This window comes from Catharus ustulatus, chromosome 1 (genome assembly GCF_009819885.2).
Source record: "Catharus ustulatus isolate bCatUst1 chromosome 1, bCatUst1.pri.v2, whole genome shotgun sequence".
Lineage (NCBI taxonomy): Eukaryota > Metazoa > Chordata > Aves > Passeriformes > Turdidae > Catharus > Catharus ustulatus.
The window spans coordinates 125873970-125889515 of NC_046221.1; the positions used below are offsets into that span (position 1 = coordinate 125873970).

A 15546-nucleotide genomic window follows, 5' to 3' on the forward strand; every position below is an offset into this window, starting at 1 on the left:
GTGGGTCCTGGATGCTTTTTGACAATGTGTTGCACCAACAGGTGGTGCAATACTTAAGAGTTCAAGGGTAAAATTCCATTGGTGCCTATCTAATATTTTTCCATGTGCTTTGTTGTTATGTTATCACAAAACAACTGTTGCCTTTACAGCTCTGAATAATGGTATTTTTTCTTTCAAGATTGCAGTGATTTCCTTTGTAGTGAAAGTGTGGGCTACTCAACTATTTTCACATAATCAGATATCAGCAGTATGCATTGTCCAATTGAAAATAAAGTTCAGTCTTTTCTGCCTAACAGTTCTCAGTTGTTAACCAAGGGAAATGTATTTAAAGGAAGCTTTTTCAATACCTTCTCAGCATTATTTGGCTTACAAATGATCTGTGTTATTTTAAACAAGGGTATTTGAAGGAAATTGCACTCATTATGGCCAGAGTTCGGTAAAGAATGAGCAGTTGTGCAAGAGTTTCCCACGCTGCTCTATTCTGCTGACAAAATCACTCTGTCCATAAACTTCATAAATTGAGCCAGAAGACAAGATATTTCTAGCAGATTTGCTTTTTCATAAATACAAGGGGGAATGGTATTTCACTATGTAGATCAGGGAAAATAATGGGGTTTTTTCCTTCTATTCTATCACGCTATAAACTATAATTTATTGTCAATTTATGGGAAGCTGTTTATTATTCTTTGCCATCATACTGTTTCAGTTCTTAGAGGGGGAAAAATGCATGCTTCAGATTTCCTTTTGGCTCTTGCTATTCTAAAGAGCCAGGAGAGGGCTGTATAAGGAATAGAATTACTTTAAGTGATTATTGATTTAAGCTATAATTGCTCTGCATAGTTAACTCAAGGTAAATATAATTGTAGATTGCTATTTTCCTTTTTAAAGGTTCAGATAAATGTCTTGAGAAATCCTGGATCTCTTTAACTATCTCTAGCTCAGGGGTACACAGAGTGAACTGTAGGTGCAAATCAGAGTATTGGCACATCTATGTACTTGATTTCTGCCTGGAGTTTTGTAGATGAAGTGCAAGTCATCCTGAGCTATAATTTCTCTGAGCTTCTGGTTCAATTATTTGTGCTTAGAGTGGACACAATGAACTCTTGTACATTGTTCATAAGCGAAATCCTAAAGTTCTGGAAGTTTTAAAAGAAAATAGTTTAAAAATTACACAGTTTTCACATTTCTCTTCTATTGCTTAACAAGATAGACCTGGTGGCAAGGCAATGTGTTAAAATCTGGTTTCTTACAGAATAATGAGAGAATGATTTGATTGAAAGGTATGAGAAAAAATGGTAGCTATAAATTACCTATTAATTTACTGTATGGTGTGATAACATTCATTTTAATAACCTTGATCTAGTAATAAAAGGGAAAAGGTCAAGAGAAACAAAGATATTCACCTAATCTAGGAGTTAAATAGGTTATACACTGCAGCAGTGAAATGTTGTGTAACAGTCTGTAGTTAATTTTATGTCTTGCTCTCTTATATTATTTCTGGTAAGGAAAACATCTGGCTGAAATGACCTTTCCAATTTTTATTTTGCCTTTTTTAGGCTGATGAACAAGCTATGCTAGAAGATACACTGGTTGCATTGTTTGACTTGGAAAAAGTTACTTTCTACTTCAGACAATCAGAGCCAGAACCACTAGTTGCAAGTGAGTAATTAATGCCTGGGTTTTACTGGTTTTGTATAATTTTTTGTTCCTAGAACATCACCTCCCACAGGGAATCTTATATAACTTGGAATTCTGAAGAATAAGTAGATGTACAGCTCTCCTGATATTCCTAGATGTACTGAAATACAGCTATCTTCGGTGACAATGCAGAATCATTATCCGGCAATGTCAGTAACCTTGGGGGCAAAATTGTTTGCTTAGCTGAACTTTCCATTGGGAGTATGTGACTGCATCAGGAAAGTCCCTGGAAGACCCAACTGTTTTTTAAGAAATGTGTAAAAATAGCTTGAAGGTCTTGGTAGGGAAATGCAACCAATATGAGATGAAGAAGCATAAATCACATTTTATTTTCTTGTGTGAAAAATAAATAACTCTTTGTAGAGTTCCTTGAAAGGACATGGCAGGCACTATTTGGATTGCTTTATATTGGGCAAGAAGCTTTCCCTGAGCCCTGCTGCTGCAGATGATCAAGGCCATGAACCCTTTCTCACAAAACTTGCCCAACTCAGCAGGAAAGGACTGTCTTTGCAGTCTGCTGTTCATACACTTTGCTAATTTTCAACCATTCCTTTATTAACATATATTCAGCCAGTAGATATTTTCCTGCAGTGAACTTGGTTTAGTGAGCAAAAAGGCCTCATTTTTTTCCCTGTCTCATAAATCCCCTGGGAAGGGAGGAAAGCATGTCTGCTTCACATCAAGCCCTTCTGAAACAATCCCTTTGCTGGATTAAGACCACACTGGAGAGAACTTCTGCAATAACCGAAACCAGACGACACAAAGCTACTCCACAAAGCTCCCAGTGCACAGGAGAATTCAGTAGCACAGGGCTGATAGTCAGGTAGGATTTAGTCTGTGTAAGACTATAGTTATTTTGGTTTGATTCAAGTAAGGCCCCTGCTCAGAGTGCTTTTTTTAAAAAGAAGCTCTGCTAAACCAGGTAACAACATCGAAGGAGGGCCCCCTTATGAGGAGTTTATCCTATGCCTCTGTCTTGAACTGTTCATATTGCAGGATCTTTCAATTGAGGTGTCTGTGCTAATAAATGGAAAATCCATGTGTTCAAGAATTGTAATGAATTCTGTATATTCTTTTGGTTTAAGTGCTGCCACCACAGTCACTCTGACTATGCATACAGTAGTCAAGAACTGACAATTTTTTTTTTCACTTATGATTCTGCATAATCAGTAAGAGAAAAGAAGTCTTTTTCTTATTACCATAAATATTGAAAAATGTTCCTTTTGAACCTCTACCATTTATGTACAATGTGATTTATGCTCACAGTAAAAAAACTCTATGTTAATAATAATGCTAATGCAATTCAGTATGCTTTGTTGTTACTCTTTTAAACTTGGAGACTTATCTGTGGAAAACATGTATAATGAAAAATACTGATTGTTGTGTTGGCAGTGATTTTTTTTTTTTTATCTAACTGCATGAATTTTGTGTGCAAGAGTTTCTGGAAAAGAATGTGTCATTGCTTACAATGAAATTGTAACTGTATTTTTAGATGTACCAATCACATACCAAGCAGAAGGAAGCCGGCAAACACTGAAGGTTTACTTCTACCTTGATGGTTACCATTTTGAACAGCTTCCACAAAGGCTGAAGAATGGAGGAGGATTTAAAATCCACCCAGTACTTTTTTCGCAAGGTAACTTGAGATTAAATTCCCCTTGTCCTGCTTCTTTCACATAATAGCTAACTCTCTTTAAACTTCTAATTATTTACTCTGATTTGAGTCCTCTGTAGCCATAAGAGTACAATGCTTATATTTAGATGTTGTTTAATGTGGGCATCTATTGAGGACTTTGAATAAAAATGTAAATGGAAGAGATTCTGATGTCTGTAATAAAAAATAGAGGCAAGGTTATAAATGTCTAAATTTATGCCAGTTACATGATTCCAACGACAAAGACTGAATCTTCATTTATCAATATTGTTTTGTTCTTTTTGTTCTTTTTAGCTGTTAATGGACAATAGTCAGACCATGAAACTTGTTCTTAAAAGTGTTTTGCTTTTCAAATGCTAACGTAATCTTTTCCCATTACTTCATATTTGAGGACTAAATTGTTATCCCCCTGAGAATTCTGTCTCCTGAAAATGTTATGAAGAGTTAAATAGCGTTTTCAGGCTTATGTAGTTATTGCTCTGCAAACATTACAAAGTGAGGAATGGTGGCGCTGATGCTCAGACTGTTCATAATTTACAGGCAGCCTGCATTAGCTGCAGTGTCATTACAGTCATCAGGGGCATGAAGTTTGCTTCACTGAAATGCTGAATGTGAGCTGCTGATTGCCTTGAGCTGCTTTTGATTTCACAGGGAGCTGAAAATACTCCATACCTTGTGAAAGGCTTCCAGGGTCTGTGTGGAATAGGAAGTCAAGCATACAAATGAAGTTTTAGAGGGGAGCTTGGTCTCTGATAGACAGGGAGGATAAAAGGAAATAGTGCACAGAAGTATAAATAAATAGCTGAACTTCCCATAAAGTTAAAAAGCACAATTTTTATAAAAATAAGATCTTTGGAATTTTGTATTTAGACAAACTAGTGAAGACTTCAGTGGTTTTCTTTTGAACAGATTGATTTCAGTCTTAGGGAAAAATGAGCAGGAGGCAAATTTCAGTAGAGCAGACCGAAAAAGCACTTCAGAGAGAACAGAAAATACCTTGGTTCAGCTGAATTCCTGGAAATACGATTTTTTTTTTCAGATTGGGGAGGGGATTTGGTGTACTATGAGATTTATTTAGCAAAATTTTTTCCACTTCTGTTTCCAATAGCCTGAAAAAATTTAATTCTTAGGATAAGTATCTCTGTAGTCAGCTAAAGAAAAAGGATGAGGATCCATTCAAGTGTTTACATCTGCTTAATATTTTTCAGTACAATGGAAAGTTTCTTCTTTCTTTTATCATATCACATTTCTTTAATTTTCAAGGATTATCCTCTAAGAAATTCCATTGGACTCCAAGAATAAGAAGTCCTGGATAAGTCTTTAAATCCTCGTGTTAAAATAATTATTTGAGGGTTTTTTACCTCATTAATGAGTGGATTGGGATTCTATTTTTTACTTCTTTCCTATGAGGTTTGGCTGACCTGCCATCAAACTAATTCAGTAGATTCCCATCTGTAACTGAATTTTATTAGTGACTAATGTAGAAATCTTATGTAAGTTTCTCTGTGAAGTGAATTTTTGCTTCCCTAATCTAAACACAGCTAAGTTGTTTCCTGCCTAAAATACAATGGTTTATGATATTTTCAAAAGGAACATTTAGAAAATCATGTTTTCGGAATACTTTGTCAGAGGCACTGGTCAGAGCACATCCAGCTGTTTATCTCTGTGTTTCTCTATTCTGAGTGTCGTTGCTCTGTGCCTAAAATTACAAGTTTACATATTTCTATGATTGGCACTATAATAGTTTTTGAATTTTTTTGTTATTTAACCAGGCTATATTATCTATCCCTCCATTTGTAAAAAATCAGATTTGTTCAATCACATACCCAACACTCAAAAGGATCCTGGTTTGCAGGACTGGGGCTAAGGATGTTGAGATATTGCTATTGGCATTTAGATTTCTCTATTTCCTACATTAGACTTAAGATCTCGGCAATAAACTTATAGATAGTGTTTAAAATGAAAATTCTGTTTATTTAAAATTGTTACATAGTGTCTTAATCATGAATAGTTTTGAAAGGTTTTTTAGTTTTTCATAGAGTGTTAGAATAATTCAGATTGGGAGGGACCTCAGGAGTTCTCTATTCCAACCTCCCAGTCATAACAGCAACAGCTGTGACATGAAACCAGGTGGCTTGGGTGTCTAACAAGTAGGATCTTGCAAGCATCCAGGGATGGAAACTGTAAAACCTCTTGGGTAGCTTGTTACTCTACTTGACTGCCCTAATGGTAGACAAGTTTTTTCTTTCTATTGAGTTGAAACATCTCTTGTTTCAATTTGTGTGGATTTTCTTGTTATGCCAGCTCATACCATTGTGAAGAGCCTGGCTCTTTATGTGGCCCTTCACTTGGGTGTAACCCACTGCTTGTCCCAGTTTGGCACTAGCTGCAAGTTTGTCTTTCCTCCTCCATGTCAGAGATAAAGACACTGAACAACAGAGATACCTGTGATGCTCAGCTTGTAGTGAGCCCCTGGGCAGACCATGTCCCTTTAATTGCTCTCCTCTGAGTCCACCCACTCTTCCAGGTGGCTTTCCCAACCACTTATTCTGTGCCTTCAGAACGTAATATCCTGTCTTGGATTGAAGAATACCATAGAAGACATGTTTGTAAGGAAGGCTTCCTTATAAAAGAACTTTCTGATATATTGGGTGGAAAAATGTTGAACTCTTCAGGGACAAAGCACCCAGCATGGGAGTCCCTGCCTGCACCTGTGAGCATGGCCCCAGAGAGGCAGAGCTCTGTGCTCCTGCCAGTCCTCACAGATGACTGAGTTTCCCGGTTGGATAATCTAATTGAATAAAACCAACTTCGTGCCAGTAAAATAAGCAGTAGGGATTATCAATTCTGTTTGTGTTAGCATGCTGTTATAAATGGAGTTCAGTGGATATTTTTGTTTGAGCTTTCTGGTGTGACTTAGAACCAAAGAAGAATCAAGTCTGGCTCTTGAAACAATATTTTTCGCAGAGAAGTAGAATTACAAACTGTGAAAGCACAGAAGGGGAGTGCAATTTGCATGTTCTTTCACAATGAATGAATTATTTATTAACTGGTCATATTAAGCAATACAAGCAGAATTAATATTCTGTGTGCAGCTAAAGCTGTAAGGCAGCAGCATGTTTCCATGAAAACTCTGCTTATGGCTTGCATTTTCTGATAGGGTGATGAGTTCTTAGAATGTGTTTGGATTACTAAAGTGCCAATGTTCCTAATTGTAAAGCCATTTATTCTTCTCCACAAAAAAAATCCTATTTCACCAAGAGTTGGGGTTTATATTATAATGTAGTTGACCTCTCAATGTGAAGATCTTAATATTGCCAGTCCAAATTTTCACGAGAATCCTTTCATTGAAGTTTCTGTTGAGTTCCTGCATTTGGTGAAATGAATACAGCAAAGGTGGACACAGACGAGTATTTGACTTCACTTACCTTGAAAAGAAACTTCTAGACCATTTTCAAAGATCAAGCAAAATTTGCTTTACTTGATCTACAAGAAAGTATTCACATTATCAGTGGGTATAACTAGAGGAACCTCTAGGTGAGGTGTTCCACATCTCCCAAAACTGGGCTTCATGAGAATTTATTAGGTCTCCCTCTGTGAAAGTTACATTGATCCTTTATTTCCTCTACCCCAGCTCGTTCTACTGTTTTCTTCCAGGATATATCAGAATTAAACCCCACATTTACATTCAAAAGGCAGTAATACTTTAATTAAAGCAAAGAAACTCAACTTAGTGCTCTCCTTTGTATTTTCCACAGGGCAAGAAATACAATTTTTCTTGTAAATGAAATCTTTAAGAGGGATCTGTATGAATTTCAGACATAAATGGAAACAGCTCAGCAATTCATAGTAGGGTCACAGCCTCAAGGTTAAAAAGTAATTCACTTGTCTGTGAACAAAACTACAAAGAAGGCAATTACTAAATATTTAATACTGATCTTTCTCTTTTCCACTCTCTCTTTTCACAGCATTGGAGAGCATGGAAGGATACTATTACAGAGACAGTGTCTCAGTGGAAGAATTTCAAGCTCAGATTAATGCTGCCTCACTAGAAAAAGTCAAGCAGTATAACCAGAAGCTACGGTGGGTAATAAACCAACATTCCTGGAATTAGCTTATAGAGTTATGTTTTTCAATTCAGTTTCTGTGACACAGCTATAAACTGGAATGTGTTATATGGTGGTTGGATTTTGGTTCATGATTAAATAAGATCCAAGATTCATGATTCTGACTTTTCTGATTTCTGCACTGTTAAGTTACTTTTACAAAAAAAGTTTTCTTTTGAAAGTTTTAGCTGTAATAGCTTCCAGGTTTTTGTAATAATGCATATGGAAAAGGAACGTCTACTTGATCACAAGTGGAGTATCGAATTGCTGCACATTATGATCTGATTTTATAGACCATATATACCTAATTTCTGCAGAATAGGACTTGAAAAATAATGTTGTTTTCCTGCTTTCTTCCCACACCCCACCATACTAATGGGAATATTTGGATACCTGCATCAGTGTTGGCTATGGATTATAGAGTGCATACTTGCCAGTATATGTAGATATTATACAGCTGTGTACTTTGGTATATTTCATTAAGGAGTTTCACATAAAGACAGAATTTCTATTACACAAAATAATCTATTAATTATTAAGTAAAGTAAGGAAAATGGGTACATGGATCACTCTTGTGTCTCACTGTGTCTGTGCAAAACACCTGTTTGAATATTCTTACTTGCCACGTGAGTTGAAGAGTGCAAATGGGTGTGGTGAAGCCACATCTATTTGGTAAAACTACAATCTATTCACTTTTAAAATTGAATTGGATGGAAATGTCATTTCATCAGGACGATTAGGCAGTTTATAAAAACAGCAGAGAACAGGAGTTTAAAAAAGCTCAAGGATAATGGAGAAGGGGGAAGAAGATAAATGAGGGTCTCTTTGCAATTCCTTCACCTGTTGGTCCTCTCTCTGGAAGGTTTTCTTCACAGATCTTGCAAAATTATTTATCTTATTTGTTATTAAAGCAGTGGGATTTCCAGATTCTGTTTTGATCTAAGTACTGCTATATCAATAGTGATTTTAAAGTAAATTATAATCAGTGAGTACGGTTTTTTTTGGGGTTTTTTTGGTGTGACGTCTTTGTCAGTGCACTTGTATGTCAATGACAAATATATTTATTTAGTCTGTTTTCAATCTCTTGTATTTGCACTTCCTATTTGGGAGAAAAAGTGCCTCCTGACTATTTATGTGACAAGGTTTATGTTATAAATCATTTTTACAGAGAACTTTGGTCATGCCAGTATTTGGCCTAGATGAAATCAGTTAGTGTTGGAAAGAGATTCTATCAGTTAGACAAGACTTTGTGTTGGCTTTTTTCTATGAATAGGACTAATTTAACCTCCCATGAAAATCCTTAAAATAAATCTTCCTGACTCTATGCTCTAGTGTTCCTTGACCTTGCTTACCTCATGAGTTAGGTCCTCCCTCCCTTCATGCTGTGGCTATAATGAGGTACATTCCCCTTTAGAGTTTTGTGACTCACAGCTCTGGTGAGTTGCTACGCTTCAAGGCCTAGTTTTATAAGAAGTTACCATGACAAACTTATCATTAACAAAATTTACTGTGGGTATCTGCACCCAGTCAGAACAGGAAAAGAATTGATGGTTTTTTTCAGCTCTCTAATGCCTGACTAGAACATTCAGTAATTGATTTGTTTGCTTTCTGGTGAGTTATACCCATTTCTTAAGTGCAGCACAAACAGCTTCAGGAAGTGACTGACAAAATGTGAAGAGGAAAAACAGAAAAGCAGATGCCTCATTCTTGTTCTGCTGTTTGCTAGCCTGTGTAGGTGTTTGGCCAGGAGAATCTAATGAAGTAACTACAGCAGCAAAAGATACTAACATTTGGGTAATTGCTCTAAAGAAGAACAAAAAAAATGAAATTGAATGTTCCTGGAAACATACTCAAGTGCAATAATACTTTATGTGTAAGAAATCCTCTGTGCAGCACCTCTTAATCAGTAATAAAATAAGTCATTTGAGATACAACTCATAAGCCATTTTTTCTCCATAGAAAAGGAATGTGCTGCTTGCTTGTTATACGTCCATGTGATGAACATTTCATAATCTCTCCATCATACAGCAGCCAAAAGCAAGTGGGAACAAGAGCTATGGAAAAAGCAGTGGGAGAAGAGCATGGGAACTAGTGGGAAAGAAAATGTTTGGCAGTGACTCTCCAGCCAAGGCATCCATTGATGAGAACTCAGGAAACAATTTCAGCTTCTCTTATTCCTGATGCATTGAGTTAATAATGCTTCAATAATAATTGCAAAAAAGAGACCCCTTGGCTGTGTATAGTCCCAGTTGCAAACATCCATGTTGGCCTAGCTTGGTATATACCAAGCAGGAGAATACATTAAAAAATGAGTAGTATCTTTGCTGAGCTACCATCTAACTTCATGTAGTAAAGCCTTGTTAAAGTTTTAGTACATAGAATATTTTTAGGTGATGGATCTCATACTGATGTGTGTTTAAAAGGATTAATATACAGATTATTTATTTGAATAAATCAAAAGTTGTATTAGGAAATTTTTAGTGGATTTCAGGAAGGATAGCCATTAAATCAAGAAGCTGAACCTTTGCTTTTATTGCAGAGGTCATTCATAATTCTGGAACTCTGACCAGCGTTTTCACAGTATCAGAGCTGATGCAATAAATCCAGGTGCAAAATTGTCCCTCTTGACACTGATTTGAGCATCATAAGAGCTTCAGTCTTTCATGGTTTTTGCTTTGGGGCTTCTGCAAATGCTACCTCAGCTATGAAATAGTCATTGATAAGATTATCATTTTTATGAGAACGCATGAAAGACAGTCGAAAATTGGTTATAGAATTTCATGCTTATGTGAAATGGAGGAAATGTCCCTCCATCTTCTATAATGGATTTAACCCTACCTATTTGAATCTTGTTAGCAATATAAGGGAACTTTTATTCTAAGATAAGCTCAAGTTGAGTTCTTCTACAATTCCTGAGGCAACATCCTCTACACCAGCAGTATATAGGAAGTTCTTTATTGAAATAAAGATGTTATTTAAAGAAAACCAACAAAACAACCAACACCTAGTCTATGAAATTTCAATCTGCTGAGAAATATTCAGCATCTAACCCACAATTATTTTTAATCATGCTGGATTTTTTTTTTCAGATTGCACTTATATTTATAGTTTACCAATTCTGTTTCTGTGACATTGATAAGGAAAGAAAACTTATGTTCAAATTCTGTTTGAGAACTGAGCTGGTGTTAGTAGTTGTCAGCAATGTAAATTTAACCTGATCAAATTGTTTCCTAATGAGAAGCATTCAGTACATCCAAGTGAAAGTGATTAGGTGAGCAAATAGCTCAGCAGTTGACTAAAAAAACCTGTGTATCTGACCACCATGGAGGTCAGTGTTAAGTAAGACCTGTTTGTATTCTCCTTCCTCCTCCCACTTGGTACTCCTTGACTTTCAAACAGGCTTTTTTCATCCTGAATCAATCCTTTTGCTGTTACAGATACCACACATTATTTTACTTCAACATTGCAGGACACAATGGCATTCAGATCCATAATTACTACAAATGCTGATAGGAATAACAAAATCTCACACGTGCACTCTGTTTAGTCAGACTGCTTGGTTAATTTAAGTATTGTCTTGCAAGTCTTGAGTTATGTAATTCTAAAAAACACGAGGGTAAACTTAAAGCAGTAATGCTTCAAAATTACAATTTAAAAATTATTTAAAATACATTCTGTCCTTTGAGTATGTTCTTTATAACTGGCAAAGGTCTATTTCCTGCAGTAGGGTTCAGTATTCTAGCTATGACTGCATTGCATAGAAATAAATCTTACGGTCCTTGCTGTGATGGTCAGATTGGTTGTGATGCAAGCCCTGGAAGCTGGGACAGACCCTGACAGACAGGGTAGCTGCATGGCCATTGCATGTTAAGTCTTTGGACTTAACAATGACTTCAAAGTAAAACATTAGTTGGATATAAGAACAGTTTTTATCCTAAGAGATGTAGGGTTTGGGGTTAGCTTCCTGTAAACCGTAAGCCATTTCTGAAAATGGAATTTCAGTGTCAGAATGAAAACTTCTGTAATGTTTGTCCAAGTTATCATAGGTTTGGACTTGCTGGCCCAGGATGGGAATTTGAGTGAGAAGTAGGAAGCTTGCTCTTTTAGTCTTCCTACTTCTATATTTGATGTTTTATCAGATTTTTTTTTTTTTTTAACTGGTGGTTTTTTTTTTTTTTTTTTTTTTGTAGTGTGAATTCTCATTCTGGGTAAAAGCTGTCCCTCCTATGACATTCTATTAAAATGCAGTTTTCTACAGGTGCTTCTGGTTAGCTGCTTCATCAGAAACGACAGAAATATTTGTACTTTAAGAGGTTTTTTTTCCTGGATATGTCTGTGCACATAAGGGATGTATCACAAAGGCAGAGAGGATGTTCAGGACACAGGTCATTCAGCAGGATGCAGGGCTGTGGCTATTCCAAGCCTACTTCCAGCTTCTGCAGTGTGCTTCATTTCCATTGTTGACTGTAAGAGCAAACTATGGTGGTCTATAGGTGCTGAAAACTGCACGTCAATATATGTGCTTGGATTCCAAAACTGTCTATGCAGATAAGTTTTACCTAATAAGGAATTAGAGAAGTTAATGGTTTTTAGATAGGTGAACATTTTTAATGCTTCTTCAGAACTGTATGCTCACATTTAGATGTCTAAACACCTTCAAAATTTGTTTTCTGATGCTATGGTGCTTAGGATCGGGAACGTACAGAGGAAATGAGAAAAATAATAGATGAAGGTGAGGTCAGGAGAGTTCTGCTTTTCCATTAATTTTCTCTTATCCCCAGCATGGCACTTTCTTGTGACACCCCTGATTGTATGATGACCCAGTTCTTTTCTCCAAAGCGAGGATCTTGCTGTGGGAAAGACAGCTGAGGGTTGCTGTACATCCCCGCCACTGGTGTGGGTGCTAATTACCAGTGTGTAGTAATTAACTTGCCTGTGCATCAATAGAGAAAGAAGTCTGGAAAAAAATGTTCCTTCCTTCCTGCCTACCATTCTGTGTGATTTGGAGCTATTCTTTGAAGTCAGCTGTGTCCAGGGTTATTGGCAGCTACTTCTGCAGTTTGTTGTACAGCCATAATAGAAGAAAAATGAAAGCAAGCAGTAAAGGGGGAAAAAAAGTGGATTTTTTTGGAAGTTTTCTTGAGTTTTTGTTGGGTTATTCTCCCTATGTTGCTTTTTTCTTGGATATCATTTTAGGAGGTAAATGCAAGTCTGTTATGCTAAGGAAGCAATTATAATCAGTGAATCTAATGACAAATGATTTAGCTAACTACTCTCATTACATTGAACGTCTGATTACACTGAATGTAGTATCTGTAATTTTAAAGACTTTCATTTACAATGTAACTTCAAACAATTTTTCTGTCTGAAGCCTCCTGTATTTATTTTATGTCATAAGTAATCCTCCACAGAGCAATGGCCAATTTAATTGAATTTTTTATTACAATTAATGAGATTTTCATGTTGTTGGATTTTCTTGTTTCTTTTAATTTTAAGAAAGATAAGAAAAGGAAACTATTTCAGCCTCTAGAATTTCTGCAAACATGGAACAAAATCTGTCTGAGGAATGTAACATCTTTTTTATTTATACACACATGTATATGCGCACAACAGCTTCTCAAGCTGCAGGCTTCTTGGCAGGACAATATTTTCTGTATCCTGTATAATTTAGTCAAGGCAGAAAATAGATGTGATGGCACTCATGGCTTCAGGCTGAACTAAAATTCTCTAATAGTTGCTTTACTATAAATGAGTTACAATGACATAAAGGATCTATCCACTTAAAGGTAGTTAATTACTATTAAAGAAAGAACTTGTTTGTCTCTGAAACAAAATGATGAAGCCTCAAGGCAATACCTGCATTATCAAAAAGGCTGGATCATATATCAATTCCTGTAGTAAATACATTACAATCTGCCTTAAGGCTGACAGACTCTTTGCCCCACTGTTTCCAGTGGAAAGCTTTTCCAAAGCAAATGCTCAAGTGGTCAAGAAGCTTATGTTGCTTGTCCTTGTGCTACTCTTGTCCTGTGATGGGTCTTTCCTTCGTGTCTGTTCAGTTCAGTGAGCAACATGTTAATGAGCACCTAACAGTTTCTGTCATTGCCATCACATTTAGAAGAGTGACGTGAGTTAGGGGTTTCAGAGAGTGATTCTGTGATATTTTCTTTTTGTTACAATAAGATATTTCTAAATCGCATAGAAAAATTGCTTTCCTGTGTTCAGTACTACCTATTTGATACACAGCTTTGTGTTCAAAACAGCAGCAGTAAAGCTGGATTGCAATACTACATAGACAAATTTATCATGTATTTTATATGACTATAAACTTTGGAAATCTAATGACTCTTAAATTTTTAAGATGCGGTTCCAAATGTCTAGAAATTTATAACATAACTCTCTCTAAACGCAGAGTCTTTATGAAAGAGAAATTGAAAATTAAGCATTCACTCTGAAGGATATAACGAAGAAACAATAGCTAAGTTTGTCTCCTGATGAACTTAGTGCGAAGTTAGATAGAACAGAAATTAAGATTCATTGCATCTAAGTGAAGCAAGACCAGAGAGAGAATAGAGAGATCCTGGGAAAAGTAAATTAGATTTGTCTAGCTGGTCTAAAATATATTACCAGACAGCTTGAATTTAGCTTTGGGATTTTTTTTCCCTCTTTCCATACTGTGCTCATTCTGTGAATGTAAATTAATTGTTTCTTTAGATTTTTGACAGAATAGGATCAGTATTCGTTATCGGTAGTGTTCTGTATTGAAAATTATGAGTCTTGATAGGTTATATGTACTGACTCTTTGCCCACTGAGGTGCACATCAGGTTCATCCTGCTTTCTTTATCTGCTGGAAGCACAGAGAATGTGTGTCTGCAGTGATCAGAGGCGGAGCCTTTTTTTTTATTGCTTGTCACTGATAGGAACACAGCCCAAGCCTGCAATAGTCAAAACCCTAAATAAATTATGAAAATATTTGGCATGATGTCTCTTTTAACATTGTATTCCATGTCTGGAATATCAGGAGCTAAAAAGGAGACATCCATTGTCTGAAACAGAAATGTGGAAGCAATTACTTAGCATTATTTGGTTCAGTGTGGATTTGGATGTTTTGACAGTGATGGGAGAAGCGGGAGGGCAGCTGTGGCTGGTCTGTGGTTGAAGAACTTCCCTTTCACATCACAAAAAGGGTGGTTTCAAATGCTCTTGAATGTAGGTAGATTCTGGAAAATAGGTGAAAAGTGGTCAGTGTTACATAGAGTAAACTGGATCTTTTTCTCTATTTTTTTTTGTCATACATGACTTTCTGTCTTGACATTTCTGTGTTCACATTTATGTAATCTCCTGCTTTTGCATTTACAAAGGTTTAAGAGTAGGGCTGTGAAAGGCCTGTTTCAATAGCAGTACTGTTGCTTTGCAAGCATCCTCCTCTGTTTCTGCCTCAGATACTTGCGCTCATTCTGATGCCAATTGCTCAATATTCCTTACTCAGAGGCTGAAGATAGTTTAAATTGATGGGAGAACAATATTTTAGCCGGATGCTGTAGTTTTGCAAGAAAATGAGGAGCTTTATGAAGATTCCTCCCCTTAGTTTAAGAGTCTAGTTTCTTGGAAATTTGGTTTTCAAGAGCTGAAAGTCTGTGTCCCAGCTATACTCCCAGTCTAGTCCACTAAAGTAGATGGTTGCCAAGGAAGTCCTTAAGTTTCTTTTTTTGAAATTTTCTTAATATCCCTCCCCACTTGTAGGTATTTAAATTAATTATGAACTCGTTAATTTTTTTTTCTCTTTTCTCTGTATTTTTCTTGTCTCACCATACAGTCACATCCCCTTCACCAAAGCCTGCACTATTCCCCATAGTAGAGGGAATAATTGTCCTGTTGTCCTGTTTCCAGCCAGGACAGGGTTAATTTTTGCAGTAGCCAGGAGGGACAAGGCTAGTACCTGGCTTACCTCATTGCCAGGGGCAGGGAGTCTCTTCCAAGGAGAAGAGGTGCCTCCTGGTACAGTAAGTGTGGTGCTGGTGCTGAGCCACAGGGAGCAGTCAGGATGGCATGGCTGTGGTCAGATTGTGGGCTCCACATAGAGTATT

The 15546-nt window shown here is 36.6% G+C and overlaps 1 protein-coding gene across 1 annotated transcript in view; it reads left to right on the plus strand.

Moving 5' to 3' along the window:
- Positions 1 to 15546, plus strand: part of PREX2 (phosphatidylinositol-3,4,5-trisphosphate dependent Rac exchange factor 2) — a 173962-nt gene that overhangs the window by 124834 nt on the left and 33582 nt on the right. The window contains exons 33-35 of the mRNA XM_033054999.2: positions 1557 to 1659; positions 3191 to 3334; positions 7321 to 7435. Coding sequence (XP_032910890.1) covers positions 1557 to 1659; positions 3191 to 3334; positions 7321 to 7435 — 362 coding nt within the window. The remainder of the gene's footprint in view (positions 1 to 1556; positions 1660 to 3190; positions 3335 to 7320; positions 7436 to 15546) is intronic.